Source organism: Amblyomma mixtum, chromosome 7, assembly GCF_055824585.1.
Source record: "Amblyomma mixtum isolate Tamu chromosome 7, ASM5582458v1, whole genome shotgun sequence".
Lineage (NCBI taxonomy): Eukaryota > Metazoa > Arthropoda > Arachnida > Ixodida > Ixodidae > Amblyomma > Amblyomma mixtum.
The window spans coordinates 150,521,616-150,536,792 of record NC_143018.1 but is presented as its reverse complement, the minus strand read 5'-3'; the positions used below and the strand labels follow the sequence as shown (position 1 = coordinate 150,536,792).

The 15,177-nt window shown below is 48.0% G+C and overlaps 1 protein-coding gene across 5 annotated transcripts in view; it reads right to left on the bottom strand.

Annotated features, from left to right (window-relative positions):
• shf (WNT inhibitory factor 1) overlaps positions 1-15,177 on the bottom strand; it is a 412,546-nt gene that overhangs the window by 224,806 nt on the left and 172,563 nt on the right. For 3 of the 5 annotated variants that reach the window (XR_016284440.1, XM_089553559.1, XM_089553558.1), the window contains exon 2: positions 4,823-4,932. The exons of the other annotated variants lie outside the window; for them this stretch is intronic. Coding sequence is in view for 2 of the 3 variants with exons in the window: in XM_089553559.1 (XP_089409685.1) it covers positions 4,823-4,932 (110 nt within the window). In the remaining variant the exon portion in view is untranslated. The remainder of the gene's footprint in view (positions 1-4,822; positions 4,933-15,177) is intronic. 5 annotated transcript variants of the gene reach the window in all.

Sequence of the window (15,177 nt, the reverse complement as noted above, 5' to 3'; positions counted from 1 at the left end):
TTCACTCCTAAACAGCTTGCGTGCACTAAAGACATTGTGCGTGGAGTGGACCCGTCATCTACCGCTCAACAAATTTTGGAGGAATTCCAGGATGCAGGAGCGACGGTTATTTCTGTAAACCGCTGCTTTCTCGAGGTGGCTGGAGTGCATGTTGCTACGGGGTCAGTTATAACAACTTTTGCGGGTGGCATCTGCCCTCGAGCGGACCACATAAATGGCACAGGCGGCGGGTTGTTTCTTCAAAACTGTGTCACCGGGCATCAATAAATAAAAAAAAGCAATGCTTCCTGGCTGCGAGCTGTAGATCTCACTTTACCGCATTGCGCCACTGTCACAGTTGATAATGTCTATTTTCCAGCAGGAGTAGGCAGAACAGGCTACCTAGACAGCTTACTTGCCAACTATAATAGGGTCACTATTGCAAGGGACTTCAACTCAAAACACGCTATTTCGGGTACCTACACTGACTCATATGGAACGGATGTCGGCAAATCATGTGCTGTCTCGACTTGCGCTTGGCAGCAGGAAAGAAAGGTATAGGGACATGGTCCAAAGTTTACAGTGGTACATCCGCAGATTGTCCCACTGTCGCCTAGTGTTGGCGCAAATAATCTAAGCGCTGACTGCATGCCATGTAATTCAATCCCAGTGCAAAACATTTAATCTAAGCGCCAGCGTGTTTAATCCAAACGCCAACTCGAACAATGCCAGCGGCGACCAATTTAATCTGAGTAGCAACAAAAATAATACCAGCGCCGGCGGTTTTAGTCCGGCTGCCAACCAATTTAATCCGCATGCGGCAGAACACTCGAATGCGGCAGAAGAACGGCAGAAGACGAATGCGGCAGAAGACTCCAGAGCACATAGAACACGAATGTCAGGGTTAAAGTGAAGTTAATTTAATTTTTCAGATCATGCGAAGCCTCAGCGAAGCTTCCACATATTGCATAGCTTTCATCAATACTATAATCAACACTGCCTTGGTGCAAGTGTTTTAAAGCGCTGTTTAAAGCGCACAATCTCAACATTAGAAAACTGCACATGGGCTCAGCGCTATAGGTTACTGGCTTTTTATTATGCAAGAGAACGGAGGAGGGCTCTAATGCACGCACTGTTTATTACAGAACAATGAATTAAACTGTCTTCGATAAAAGCTACAATAATTTTGTCAGACCGTTAAAAATTATTAATAATCCATAACTTTGTTTAATCTTACGTACTTTCGTCTGAAAAAAAAAAGTTACACAGCCAATGATGGAAAGTTCCAAAGCAGACGGCAAGTTTTCCGCCTCTGTTTCCTAGCTGCCGGATAGTCGTTTGCTCTTGCTCAATATGCCAAGGCAACGGAGGAAGGCACAGAAATGTGCACTTGGGCAGCTGCAGCGACACAGAAAAGGCGCCTTCTTGGCTGCACTCCTGTATTTGCAGATTGTGTTTCTTCGTGGACTACGATAAGCTGGCCTTTCCTGCTGCTTTCGTCCTACCCGCCTGACCTGGAATCTGCGCACATCAAGTACGGCCAGAGATCTGCGCTCCGCCACTACTGCTTTAAAAGGAGGCATCGTCGACACGCCTGGCACTTGGGCAGCTGCAGCGACACAGAAAAGGCGCCTTCTTGAGTGCACTCCTGTATTTGCAGGCTTGTCTCCGAACATTTGAACCTACTGTACGTCCGGTAGTCTGTGTTGCTGCAGCACTGCCCCTGCAGCGTTCAAAGATGGGCAGTGAGCAAGGCGATGTATACTTTGAATGTGGTAAATCCGTTGAACCTGATGATGATTGCACGGTATGTAATGAATAGAGCGAAACAAAACTGCGCGAAGAGGACGGGACAAAAGAAAGGCACGAATACACACACACAAAGCGCAGACTTCCAACTGACTTTATTTTGTAAAAGCAGGGTGCTTATAAAGGCAATCACAGCAAACTAGGAGACAAGCAGAAGCAACGTGTGAACGGCAATGACAGGGTAAACAAGACCACGTGTGAATTACGACGCATGAAAAGTTCGGATGTGTCCATCTAAGAAATTGATTTCCTGGCATGAAAGAGATAAAGAAGGTGCGCTAACACACTTATCACCCTATTTAGAAATGAAATAGGCCTCGATGAGTTCTCTTTCTGTTTTTGTTTTGGCCTTTGAAAGGAACTTTGTTTTTTCCAGGTAAGGAGAACAGTTTTTGGTGTCGCGGCTCTTACAGTGCAAGGGTAGATTGCTGCCGGTGCCACTGCTAAGGGATCGCCTGTGCTCTAAAGCGCGTTCATTAAAACAACGGCCAGTCTGGCCTATGTAGGAACGACCGCATGACAAAGGTATTTCATAAACAACTTCGGAAACACTTTTTGTAAACTTGTTCCGGTGGTTCTTCTTGCAAGTGGTGGGTTCTTTTCTTGTTCCAGCCAGTAGAGGGCACACTTTTTTCAGCTTGCAGGGAGCCGAAAAAGCAACGCGTATCCCATACCTTTCTGCTACCTTCTTGATGTTATGGGAAAGGCAATGAAAATACGGCATGACAAATGGTGGCTTGGGATCCGAACATCCTTTATCTTTTACATGTGTAGATATTAGCCTTTGAAGCAGGCTTTCGCAGGTGCCAAGAAGTAGATGACGGGGATAGCCAGCGGAAAGAAGGCGCTCAACTTGACAGTGAAAACTGGATGACATGGTGTGGGTACAGGATTTCTGCACGGCAGAGAGGCATGCAGACATGATGATACCACGTTTGACTAGCTTAGAACGAGCGCTTTTATAGGGTAGTAGACTCTTGTTCGACATTGGGCTATACGACCAGCAAACGTGGGCATCAGTGAAGTGCAGATTTAAGTCTAAAAACTGTATGCGGTTGTCCCTTGTCAGTTCATGAGTAAAAAGTAAGCCTTGCCCCTCAGAGGAGAAGGCGTTAAGAATGTTAGTCGCGCAGTTTTGTTTCGCTCTAACCATGAACCGACTAGCCCAACATCATGTCTTACTTCGATGTAATGAATGTTTTTGCTCATACCACTTGGATTTTACGAATCGGAAAAACAGCCCAACGGAAGCCGACACAAGAGAAGGACAAAACACCAGCGCTGACTAACAACCAAATGGTTTATTGCTACAGGTGAGGCAGCATATAAATGAAATGGCACGAGTAAAAATGAGATAAGCATGAGAGAAAGATACCGCACAGCCACACACCTTGACTGAAAAAAAGGCACGTCACTGATGAACATACGCAAGTTCCTTGTGTAGTAGATTTATCGATGGGCTGCTGATACAGGTGTTACCTAGCTTTTTGATATGGGAAGCCTCCGAAATGATCCTCGTGGTCTCATCTTTATAACTGGCTATGATAGTGGTCCGATTGAGATGCGCTTCGCAATCTTCACACTCAACACAGTGCACAGCAAGATGGTTTCTGCGAGACTTGTTTTCTATATCTTTTGCATGTTCACGTAGTCTATCGTTGATGCATCGTCCCGTCCCAAAGCGTCCCAAAGCGGTTGATGCAAAGGCTGACTTCCGCGGTCACAGAGTCAGCCTTTGCATCGACCGCATTGAAGTAACAAAGTTCCAAAACGCATGTGGAATGGACGTTAGCAGGTTTTTAGAAGTGCTAGGTTTTAAGCATGAAATGCTTTTAGCTCCAGTTGTCGGCAATGTGGTGACGTCACGCCGAGACCGAGAGCCAACATCCCGGAACTGAATTCCACACATCCGGGCACTGAAACAAGAGCATCCGGGCACCGTACGAGATTTAACGAGACTTTAATGGAAGCGGAAAAACTGCTTCCGCGCCGTCCCCAAGGATGGCGCTGCGGTCCCACACTCACGCACGTAAAAGACCGGCCGCTGGGCCTTCACCTCATGACGTTTCCCCCTTTGGCAGGCTGATGTATACACGCTCGCGGAGTATTCAAACGCGCTGCATATATTCTTGTCAGGTCTGCGTCTCGTCGTGTCAGCGGACGCTTCTGCATCGTCCTGCATTTCAATGCCGCCACCGTCACAGCTGCTTAAGCCGAGCAATGGAGCCTGATGAAAGGAGAGGTAGGAAGCGTCTTGCGGAAAGTGATACGCCACAGCAGAAGACTGCTCGCCCCTGCCGACAACGCTGAGGATTATGCGGCCACTCCCGAAAGTGACAAGGCCGCCCCGGTTCGCGGCTTCCTACCTAACCCCGCACTATTGCAGCCGATCGCTTCGACGCAACAAGAAGAGTGGGGTGTGGTGTATTGAACACTATACTCATTTCAATATTTTGACTAGTACCATCTACAGCCAATGTGTTATGCGCGTAAACATTTCATGCTTACTCTACCATCGGTTACGGGCGAGGCAGAGATTTTTTTAAATGTTGTCACTATAGAGAGCAAATTTTTATCCAAAAACAAGGAGTCTGAATTGGCTCGAGCATCGCTCCTGTACTAAGCGATCTATTTCTAGCAAGTTATGACAGGCGTCTTCGAACTAAGCTCGATTACGCGCCCATTTTTAGGATAATGCGATATGTTGATGAATTTTTAATTTTATATCGTACTAACGACGCACAGCAAACGGCTGCAGATATTTTTGACGTGTTCTGTTATGAATTTAATGACCTCCAATTGACTTCTGAGCTCCCCTCTAATAATAGGCTCAGGTTTTTAGACATGGAACTGATAATTTCCAATTTCTAACAACTATATTTGTTGCGCATACTCGCCGCGGTCCAGGAAGAGCCTTCTCCCTTTCCGGTCAGCTCACTCGAAGATTGTTAAGCGCGGTATCGCCAAGGCATGCCTAAGAGCCGCACTGCAAAGATCGCATGTCTGCGTCAGACAAAAGGCAGTTTCTACGCACAGGTGAACAGGCTATCTGCAGCAGGATACCCCACGAAGATGGTGTCAAATGTTGCTGAGTCCCTGCTTGCTGAATGTAGTTTGCGAAAGATCAAGGGCACCGATGCGGGTCTGGCAGAAAGAAAGAGAACAGTGTGCATCCCGTACGTGCACAAAGATTCGCACAATCTAAAGAAGATAGTCAGCAAAGGAGGCATTAGGCTGTTTTTTTTTCAGCCAGGAATAAACATAGCGGATTGTGCAAGCGTGTTAATGAGGATGGAAGCAAAAAAGGCTGCCAGAAGAAGCATAAGCGGAAGTTTTTTCAGTGTCGTGTTGGTGTCGTTTACGAGATCCCGACCTCCTGTGGCAGTTTCTACATCGGTGAGATGGGGCGATGCATCAACGATATACTACGTGAACACGCAAAAGATATAGAGAACAAGTCTCGCAGAAACCATCTTGCTGTGCACTGTGCTGAGTGTGAAGATTGCGAAGCGCATCTCAGTCGGACCACTATCATCGCCCGTTATAAAGATTCAAATTCAAATTCAAATTCAAATTTTATTTTGCCACCATGGTACAGATGATGGCGGGGACCCGTAGTAAAAGCTGCCGTTTGACAGCTTGACAAGGCCACAGGCCCCCACTTTGACAGCAATGCAGTGGTTTGTTTTGTTTTTTTTTTTCACGCACACGAAAAAAAAAAGAAAATACAGGAAATACAGATAACAAAGGAAAAAATACATATAGCAGAGCTGTTATCAGGTTACAGTAGTCAGCATAAAATCAACAGCATTGTCCTGGCTGGAAAGAAAACTTACAATGATGGTGAAAGAAAGAAGAATTAGGTAAACAAATCACAGAAAAAAAGGTTAGGTGTAGTGTAAAAAATGCTCGAACAGTTTGTGGCGTGTTGTGTTTTGGAGATCAATATCGTTTTGTGCGAGTTTGTTAAGAAGTCGTGGTAGTTTATTTTCTAATGTTTGATTACCATAGAAAGTTCTGTATGTTTTTACGTTCCATTGTGCTATATTTCTTGTATTGTACATTGCATCTCGCTTTTCTAAACCAGCTAATTTGGATAGAAAAGATATATTCTTCAACACCTCGTTTTTCACACACTTGCTCAGACGATAGTCATAAAGCTTAGTAATTGGAAGTAAGTTATTTTAAGAAAAGTGCGGCCGTATGGTAGGTATGCGAAACATTTTCAACAATTCTTAGAAATTTTTTCTGTAACAAGTGTAGTTTCTGAAGATTGCCTGCTGTTGTTGCACCCCAGGTTAAATGGCAATAGCTGAAATGAGATTGTATCAATGAATTATATAGCATTAGCATTACATTTCGCGGCAGTATCTCAGGGTTCTTGTAAAGAAGACCAATAATACGTGAACATTTATTTATTACAAAGCTAACATGATCATCCCATGACATTCTTTCATTAAATATTATTCCTAATGTTTTAAATGAAGGCACAACTTCTAAGGGTACGGACTGAAGGAATATATTCTCAGTGAGACAGACCTTCTTGTTTCTACCTTTGAAAACAACGACTTTAGTCTTTGCTGTGTTAATCAGCAACGCATTTCTGCTACTCCAGTTTTCTATTTGCTTCAGTGCATTGTTTGCAGTATCTGTGAGTTCAGCTGCATTATCTCCGGCAAGAAAAATACTGGTGTCATCAGCATAGATGATAAATTTAACGAATGGAGTTGCAAGTACAATGTCATTGATGTAAAGATTAAACAGAAATGGACCCAAAATGCTACCTTGTGGAACGCCACAGCCTACAGATTGCATATCTGAGAGGAGACCATTTATTGCTACTGTCTGTTTGCGATCCATGAGGTATGACTGCACAAGCGATAGTGCATGGCCGCGGAAGCCACAACGCTCAAGTTTACGAAGAAGTATTGTACGGTTCAATAAGTCGAATGCCTTCGAAAAATCAGGAAAAATACCAATGACTATCCTATTATGTTCGAGTTCGTTCAATATATATTCTCGTTGATTTAATAGTGCAAGTTCAGTAGAGCGGTGCTTACGGAAGCCATACTGAGCCGCTGTTATAATTTTGTGTTTTTCTTCAAACTGCAAAAAAGTTTCTAAGTATTACTTTTTCTAATAGCTTAGAAAACACGGGTAAGATGGATATTGGCCTGTAATTTCCGAGCTGGTTTTTATCACCCTTTTTAAAGATAACTGTTACACGTGCAATCTGCATTTTACGAGGAAATACAGCGGTACTGACACAAAGGTTTAAGATATGCGTGATGTATGGTAAAATAAGGTCAAAAATATACCGTATAGGCTTTTTCTGGAGGCCATCAATATCAATGGATGTGCTATTGTTTAGTTCGTGGAAGGCTGCCGTTACATCTGCTTCTTCAACCGGTTTGAGAAACACAGTGTCGCTTATATGAACAACATCACTGAGATTGTTATGCGGTACTTGATTTCTAGAAGCACAAACAAAGTGCGTATTAAACGTATCTGCTAATTCTTTTCCAGTTATACTTACACCATCAATATTTAGCATATTTAATTCACCTGATTTGCTATTTCTCCCCAAAATTGCGTTTAGCCGCTTCCACATAATGTCGACACGACCACAAGTTGACGTGAATTGATTTGTGTAATAGGCGTTTCTGGCTTTCTTGAGCTCAGTATTCAAGCGGTTTCGATATTTTTTAAACGCTGTCAGACCACATTCAGCTCTCGATTTAATAAACTTATGGTATAGGATGTTCTTTGTGTTTATCTTTGCCACCAACTCCGGTGTGACCCATGGTTTGCGACTGTGACGCCTTTGTTTTTTTGTTAATATTGGGAAACAGGCCTCGTAAATCGGCTTCAGAATGCTTAAGAATGCCTCGTAAGCATTATTGGCGTCATTTTCTAAAAGGACAGGCCTCCAGTTGTTCTTTTCTACTGAGTTTCTAAATGTGGACAGTGGTTTTTCAGATATAAGTTGGAAAGAATATGTTGAACTACGTTTCTTTTTAGACATGTTTTTAACACACATAAATATTGGCAAGTGATCGCTGATGTCAGAAATTATTACTCCAGATGTGATCATACTAGGGTCATGGTTAGTGATAAACAAATCTATCAGCGATGAAGACGTGACCCTAACACACGTTGGCATTTTGATTGCATTCAGAAGTCCATGTGTTCTAAGCAATAAATCTAAACTCATTTGGGATGCATCAACCGATAACATATTAATGTTTAGGTCACCACCAAGGACAATGTTTAAGTGCTGACTGGTTGCAAATGAAATCAGGCTTTCAAGAAAATTCAAGAAAATAGCTACGGAACCCTTTGGTGGACGATAGCACACTGCAAAAATAGTGTTGTTCAAACACATTGTTAAGATTTCATATTATTTCACAGAAACTGTGAACCGCTCTAACATTTCAGGCCGCCACTTCTTTTTAAATGATATGGATACGCCACCACCAATACCAGCGTAACGATTCAGAAAAAATGTCTCATAACCAGGAATTCGAAAGACATCATAATCACTTGTAGACCAAGTTTCGCTGATCATGATAGCGTCATTTAGTTGTTGAAAGAAAGTGCCGAAGTATGCTTCTTTACGTCTGACAGATCGAGCATTGATATGAAGACATTTGAATGACGTCTGGAAAACCGGGCCAAGGTAATCTTTGAAGTTCTCTGGGAGTAGATAATTCCTTTCTGTTACAGTCTGCATTTTTGGCAGGAAACAAAATAAAAATTCAAAATCAATTCTCCCTTCTTATTGCAGCTTGCCAAGGTCGCAAGAGTGCTGCACTAGCATTGCTGACGCGCCATCAGTCTTTCTTATCAGAATGAGACCACGAGGCTCATTTCGGAGGCTTGCCATATCGAAAAGCTAGGTAACACCTGTATCAGCAGCCCGTCGATAAATCTACTACCTAAGGAACTTGCGTATGTTAATCAGTGACGTGCCTTTTTTTTTCAGTCAAGGTGTGTGGTTGTGCGGTATCTTTCTCTCATGCTTATCTCATTTTTACTCGTGCCATTTCATTTATATGCTGCCTCAATTGGAGCCACTAGCCGAGTCAGCTAGTGCCAGTAGCGATGCTGAGGCTGCGGCCAGTACACCTGAGAGCGATATAACCACACAATCAGATCACGAACTTAATCGTGAGGAGTTACGATCTTTGATGAATTGACCATGTCCCCGACTATTCGGGGCTGACGATCTATGCACAATCGCTAAGTTGTACCTTGACGGACAGGATGTTTTGACCACGTTCAACAATTCTCTGAGACAGTACTTCTTTCGTGTCCAACCACCACGGCAAGCGCAACGACAAGCACAGCGCAAGAGGAAGACTCCAAGCAAACGGAAGAGACGGCGCATGCAGTACGCCAGAGTTGAAGAGGATTTCAAGAAATGCCAAGGGCGGTGCGCGCTGGAGGTACTGCATGGTTCAAAGCAGGCCAACGTACAGGACACTTCTGCTTTTCTGCACACGTGGAAGGAAATAATGGAAAAGGAGCCACCGTCTTTACCACTTGGCACAGAAGAAGGGAATGTGAAAGAAGTGTCCCTCTTCCAACCAGTCGCTACGAGCAAGCTCAAGGTAGCAATGCCGAGATTGAATTCAGCGCCAGGACACGATGGCTTGACGGCTAAGGACCTACGGGGTGTGCCGGTCGCGGTGCTCAAGGTCGTATTGTCATTGATAATGCTTTTGGGGCGACTGCCAGTCTGCCTGAAGTGAGCTCGCACCATCTTCATACCAAAGAAAGAGAACGCGAGTGAGCCTGGGGAATTTAGGCCAATTACGGTATCCCCCATTCTGGCGAGGCTTTTCCATAAGGTTTTTGCAGCAAGACTTCAGTGCGCCGTCCCATTAGATCTCAAGCAGCGGGCATTCATGCCCGTGGATGGCTACGCCGAAAATATCCGCCTGTTGGCGGGCGCCATCCATGAAGCTAGACGACGTTATCGTCCGCTGTACATGGCAACTCTGGATATAGCTAAGGCGTTCGACCGGGTGACCAAGGGAGCAATCCTGGAGGGACTACGACACAAAGCATTGGATGAGCCTTTCCTTCGCTATATCAGAGATTTCTCCGACGGCGCCGAGACAGCTCTCGGATTCCAAGGGTGCACACTGTATGTCAAGCAAACGAGGGGGGTGCGACAAGGGGACCACTCTCACCTGTGCTGTTTAATCTTGTGCTGGACGAGTGGCTGGCTGCTTGCCCACCTGAGATAGGCTTCAAGAGTGACACACTCGTTGTAAATGCCATGGCTTTTACCAACGACTTCATTTTCATGGCGTCAACGTCGGCAGGTCTCCAAGACCAACTTGACTTGTACGCCTACCTCGCACCGCGGGGATTAGCCATCAACGCTACAAAGAGTCTGACGGTGGCATACCTCCCGGTTGCGAAATGAAAAATCACCAAGATAGACGATAGCCAGCGGCGGTGATGCTACTCCAAAGGCCACAGTGTACAGAACGTGGCGCTATATAGGGCTGACTTTTTTGCCCCAAGGAATGATACCATCGGACACCACTGAGGAGCTGAAGCTCTGGCTACAGCGTGTTAGTGCAGTGCCTCTGAAGCCGCAGCAGCGTCTGGTTCTACTCCGGACATACCTACTCTCGCGACTTATGCACCGAGTGGTGCTTGGTCCGGCCTCTTCAAAATTGTTGACGAAACTCGATAAGACTCGATAGATTTGGCCAACACAGTTCCCACTTCGAGTTATTGATCAATTCGCTCTCGTACTATCATAAGCTTGCCGTCCTGGTTAGCTCAATTGGTAGAGCGACTGCTCCGGTGGAGCGGTGGTCCTGGGTTCGAACCCCGGACCAGGACGAATTTTTCTTTACGAAGTTTCTGAGAAAGCTGTATAGCTTTCCTTTGTAGCCATATGGCTGCGCTCGGGTGGTTGCCAATGAGTAATTACTCCCTTATTACAAATCTACTCCACCTTGGGGGATTCCCCTAAAAAAAAATTTTGATCGATAACACTACCCGAGCAGCTGTGCTACGCGGGCTACGCTTGCCGCCCGACGCAACGCACTCCATCTTTCATGCGGCCATTGAAGATGGCGGTCTAGGGATTTTGTCGTTTCGTGCTACGGTACCCTTCCTGAAGCTCAAGCGTCTGACTTCCCTACGGGACTCGATAAATGTATGCTGTACAGTGCTGTCGGAGATGCCGTACATGACTGACATGATCGCTAGAGCACAGAAGATGATTACCTACAGTGGGACGGCCCTGACTTCTGGGAAACTGGTACAAGCGTTTTGGAGGAACAAGTTGTACACCAGCGCAGATGGTGCATCCCTCCGAGGTGCGAGAAATTCCCCAGGTGCCAACAGTAGTATCCGGGAAGGAACACACCTTCTAAGCGGCCGCGATTTCATAAATGTCGTGAAGTTCCGGTACAACGATAAGCCTGTTCTTGCCCGCACCAAAAGGAGCAGAGATATACCTAAGACCTTTCGAGCTGGATGTTCGGCCGTTGAGACACTAGGCCACGTTACACAGATGTGTCATAAAACTGACCAATCCCGGACCTCGCGGCATGATTCCATTGGGCGGTATATTGCAAAGCGTGCACGTGAGCTTGGCTTTGAGGTCGAGCTGGAGCCCCACTTCCTAACAAAACAGGGCAAAAAGATTCCGGATCTGGTCCTCAAAAGAGAGGGCCAGACGGTCCTTCTGGATGCCCAAGTGGTTGGGGGAAGGGGGTTACGCTCTCATAGGCCCATGACATCAAGGGCGTTAAGTATGCGATCCCAGAACTGATCCAGCAACTGCCAGGTAGCTGGAAACCCATTCCTTCCGCGGTAACAATCTCCTGCCGTGGTGTTTGAGCCGCAGCTTCAGTGAAAATCCTCATAGACCTTGGTTTCGCACAAACAGACTTTAAACTACTAACTCTCCGCTGCCTGCAGGGGGGGGGGGGGGGGGGGCGGGGGGGCGGGGTTCAGGCCTTCAGACGTCACCAACAGATGACGGCCTTTAGAAGGCCCTCATTATGAGGGCCCTTTTCTCATGATCCTCTCACCACCTACTAACCTCCGGTCCTACTGCCGGCACACAGTAGTAATACGACCTTCTTCTCTCAGCGCGCGCGACGTCTCGATTTGGCTATCGCGGCGGATTAGTCCTCTCGAAGGCTGCCCAGCATGATGCTCTGCGCTATGGACAACGTTCCCTGGTGGCCTTCGGAGGGGACTAAGGCGAGAGGTCGGAAGGACCGCAAAAAATACCGAAATGCCTCGTCATCTAATTAGTGACGTGCATGAATGGATTAACGAGATTCCCTAGTGGAGCAGGCCAGGGTCCTATAAGGAACGAAAGAGCGCAAAATAAAACGAAGGACCATAAAAAGAGAGACACGAACACGCGCGGTTCCTTTCAACCTCGGTCTACTTTCTGTCCCTATGTTCACTCCGACTGTGCGGCCTGCTCGTGCCCCCCCCCCCCTGCCACCGGATACGGGCCGGTGTAGTTTCGGCTACTAGGCTTTGCTCCGGCGAAACGCCAGCAGCGGGGATGGGACGGCCGGACCCATCCTCTGGGGATGCAAAGCCCCATGGGAGTGGCAGCGACTCCCAGGCTCTTTGAGGGCCAGTCGCGTGCGTAAGGTCCGATACCTGCGCAGAGGCAGGCCTGGGTTTATACTCTGGTTGGACCCAAGAAATCCGGCACGGAAGGCATGTAAAAAGAGCGAAACGTTCAAATACATGCTATCTCCCTCCGCACGCGGGGTCGTGCAAGTCTGGCTACCGACGCGCCGGTTTCTGATTACGGAGAAACCAAGTCCGCGCGGGGGTTCACAGTAGCCAGGCTCTGAAACGGCGCCTCAGGGAAGCGGCCTCACGGCCGGCCGCAGGGCTGTAATGGCTTTGCGGGGCTCTGGGGGATGGGGGAGTAGTGCGAGCTCGAAGCGGCAAAAAGCGTCGATGTTGTGGAGTACCGGTGGAGTAGGCCCGGGCTATCCACCCTCAGTCACGTTCGTGGTTTGTGGCCCGGTCGCCCGGCCTTGAACACTCTCTCCTCAGTAGGATAAGAGCAAGCTAGGGGGAGGAAATAAGTGCATTGTTGGTTGGTTCGTAGCACAGATGGGTCCCCCGGAGGTGTTAGGTCATGGTGCCGAGGTCCGGAAGGCCGATAGTCTGACGACCTAAGCCTCTACTGGCTGGATCGCATCACACATACTTCCGGTGTCTGAAAAACCGCGAAAAGCACTCGACGGTAAGTGGCTGGCCGGTCGGAAACACCCCTAGGGTCGTAGAGGGGCCCCAGGTAGCTGACCTCGTGTTAGGTTTTCCTGTCTCAGACGGTCGGAGCCCGCTGGGTATGGTGGGTGGTCGGGCATCCCGTGAACGGGGCCGCACCATTGGGCAATCTCGATGCTCTCCCTGCCCTGACCAGGCAGGCCAGAAATGGAGTCGAGATAATTGAAGGAATCCATTCCTGACAACCATTCCAACCATCCCTTTTTACCCATCGTTCCCGCTACATCCCAGAGGAGATCAGGGGAGTCTCCCCGGGTCCCCTCTCCCGGCTGTGGGTCGCTACAGTAGCTTTTCCCTTTTCTTTTTACTTTCCACCTACGGGTGGTAAAATTACCATTCGCCCACGGGGCTATTCATTTTTTTTTTCGAATTGGGTTAAGCCTGTTGTGTGTATGCGGTGCAGGCAGGGGCTTATTATTTTTATTTTCTTTTAGGTCGCCCCAACCTATTCATTGACCCTATCTACAGGGGGGGGGGGGGGAATCCGACTGTGCGACCTGCTCGTGGACCGCCCCCCCCCCCCCCCTCGCCACCGGATACGGGCCGGTGTAGTGTCGGCTGCTAGGCTTTGTTCCGGTGCAACGCCAGCGGTGGGGATGGGACGGCCGGAACCCACCCTTTGGGGATCCATCCTCTGCGGATGCAAAGGAAACCGGCCAGTTGCGCACCTGACCGATTTCCTGGCGTCCGCAAAACTAAGTGTGGTTGTCTCGGATAAATAAGGTTATTTCGTAACGCTGCCAGAGAAACTTTTCCGCGAGAAGGCTAGGAATTCAGTTGCCAAGCACTTTAAGCCTGTGCGTACCAGTGCCCTGAAGCAAAAAAAGCGAGGCGTTAAGGCTGGTAGGCGACATGAATTTAGTTGGCTTGCAAACATCCATTAAGAAGGCGAAGGGTAACTTTTTAGAGGTGGTTTTTTCAGCCAAAACTCACAAAATTGACATTCCCTTCCGTTCCATTGTTACTGAACGGGGAACATGGCAACATGCTGTTTCAAGTTTTTTTGCAAAGCAATTTATGTTCACTTTGTGGGTTTCTAAGTGGACAGAGGCCACCAACCTCCACGGGTTCGAGCTTCGCGCGAGCCAAGGGCCCCGATCAGCCGTCACCACACACACACTGGGACACTGATGCGGTGCACTCAACCTCCGCTGGGAGGAGAGCGATTCGCCGCAAAGAAATAGGCCTCCAAGCTCACAACGGAGACGTTTATTCACGTCGTCCTCCAGCAGGTACACAAGCACTCAATAGTCACCCCGTCCCGGGGGCGCGCGAGGAGCAAGGCTCCGCTGCGCGCACGAAGCGACCAGAGTAATGCGCGCCGCTAGCACGCCGCTGCAGGAGAATGTCCCCTGTGCTGTGATCTCTCTCTCGGGTCGACCGTTGGGCCGGTTGCTAGAGAGAGTGGGCAATCAACGCAAGGTACGCCTGTCGGAGGGTAGCTGGACCCCGCTGGACAGGCTCGAGCCGCTGCAGGTCAGAGGACACGTGCGGGCGAGCTCGAGTATGCACTGGTCCGAACGGCAAAGGCCGGCTCAGACAAAGAGTAGCTACGCCCCTTACGCTGTCTCCGAGGGATCTCTCTCTGGGCCCCGCTCGGACGGTCGCGCGGTGCGCGGCCGCCCAGAGGGTCCCGAAATCCCGCCAAAAGGCCCCAATGGCAAAGGCCATTTGGGAGCCGGGGCGGAGCTGTGGCCAAATGACAGTGATTAGTCACCTAGCCGCCTCTCCACCGCCTGAGGCGGGAGCAAGGGAAAGAGGAGAAACAACGCGGGAAGCCGGCACAGCCGCGCAAAGGCAACGGCGGAAAGCCAGGATTCCCACAACTTTCTGTAGAAGACCCGTTTCTTGTGTCTAATTTCGTGGCGGTTGTGCAATATTTGAAACTCAATAATCCTGGTGGGTGTGATATGTTTAGTATTGATGTGCAGGATTTATTCTATTCATTGCCACATGATAGGCTCCTCCAGTGTGTTAAGAAATGTATAGTAGAGGATAATGATGACGAAGCATTCATTTCAAAGTGTGGTGTTTCTGTGGGCTCGTTTTTGGAGCTAGTGTCATTTTATCTCAAATCCACATTTG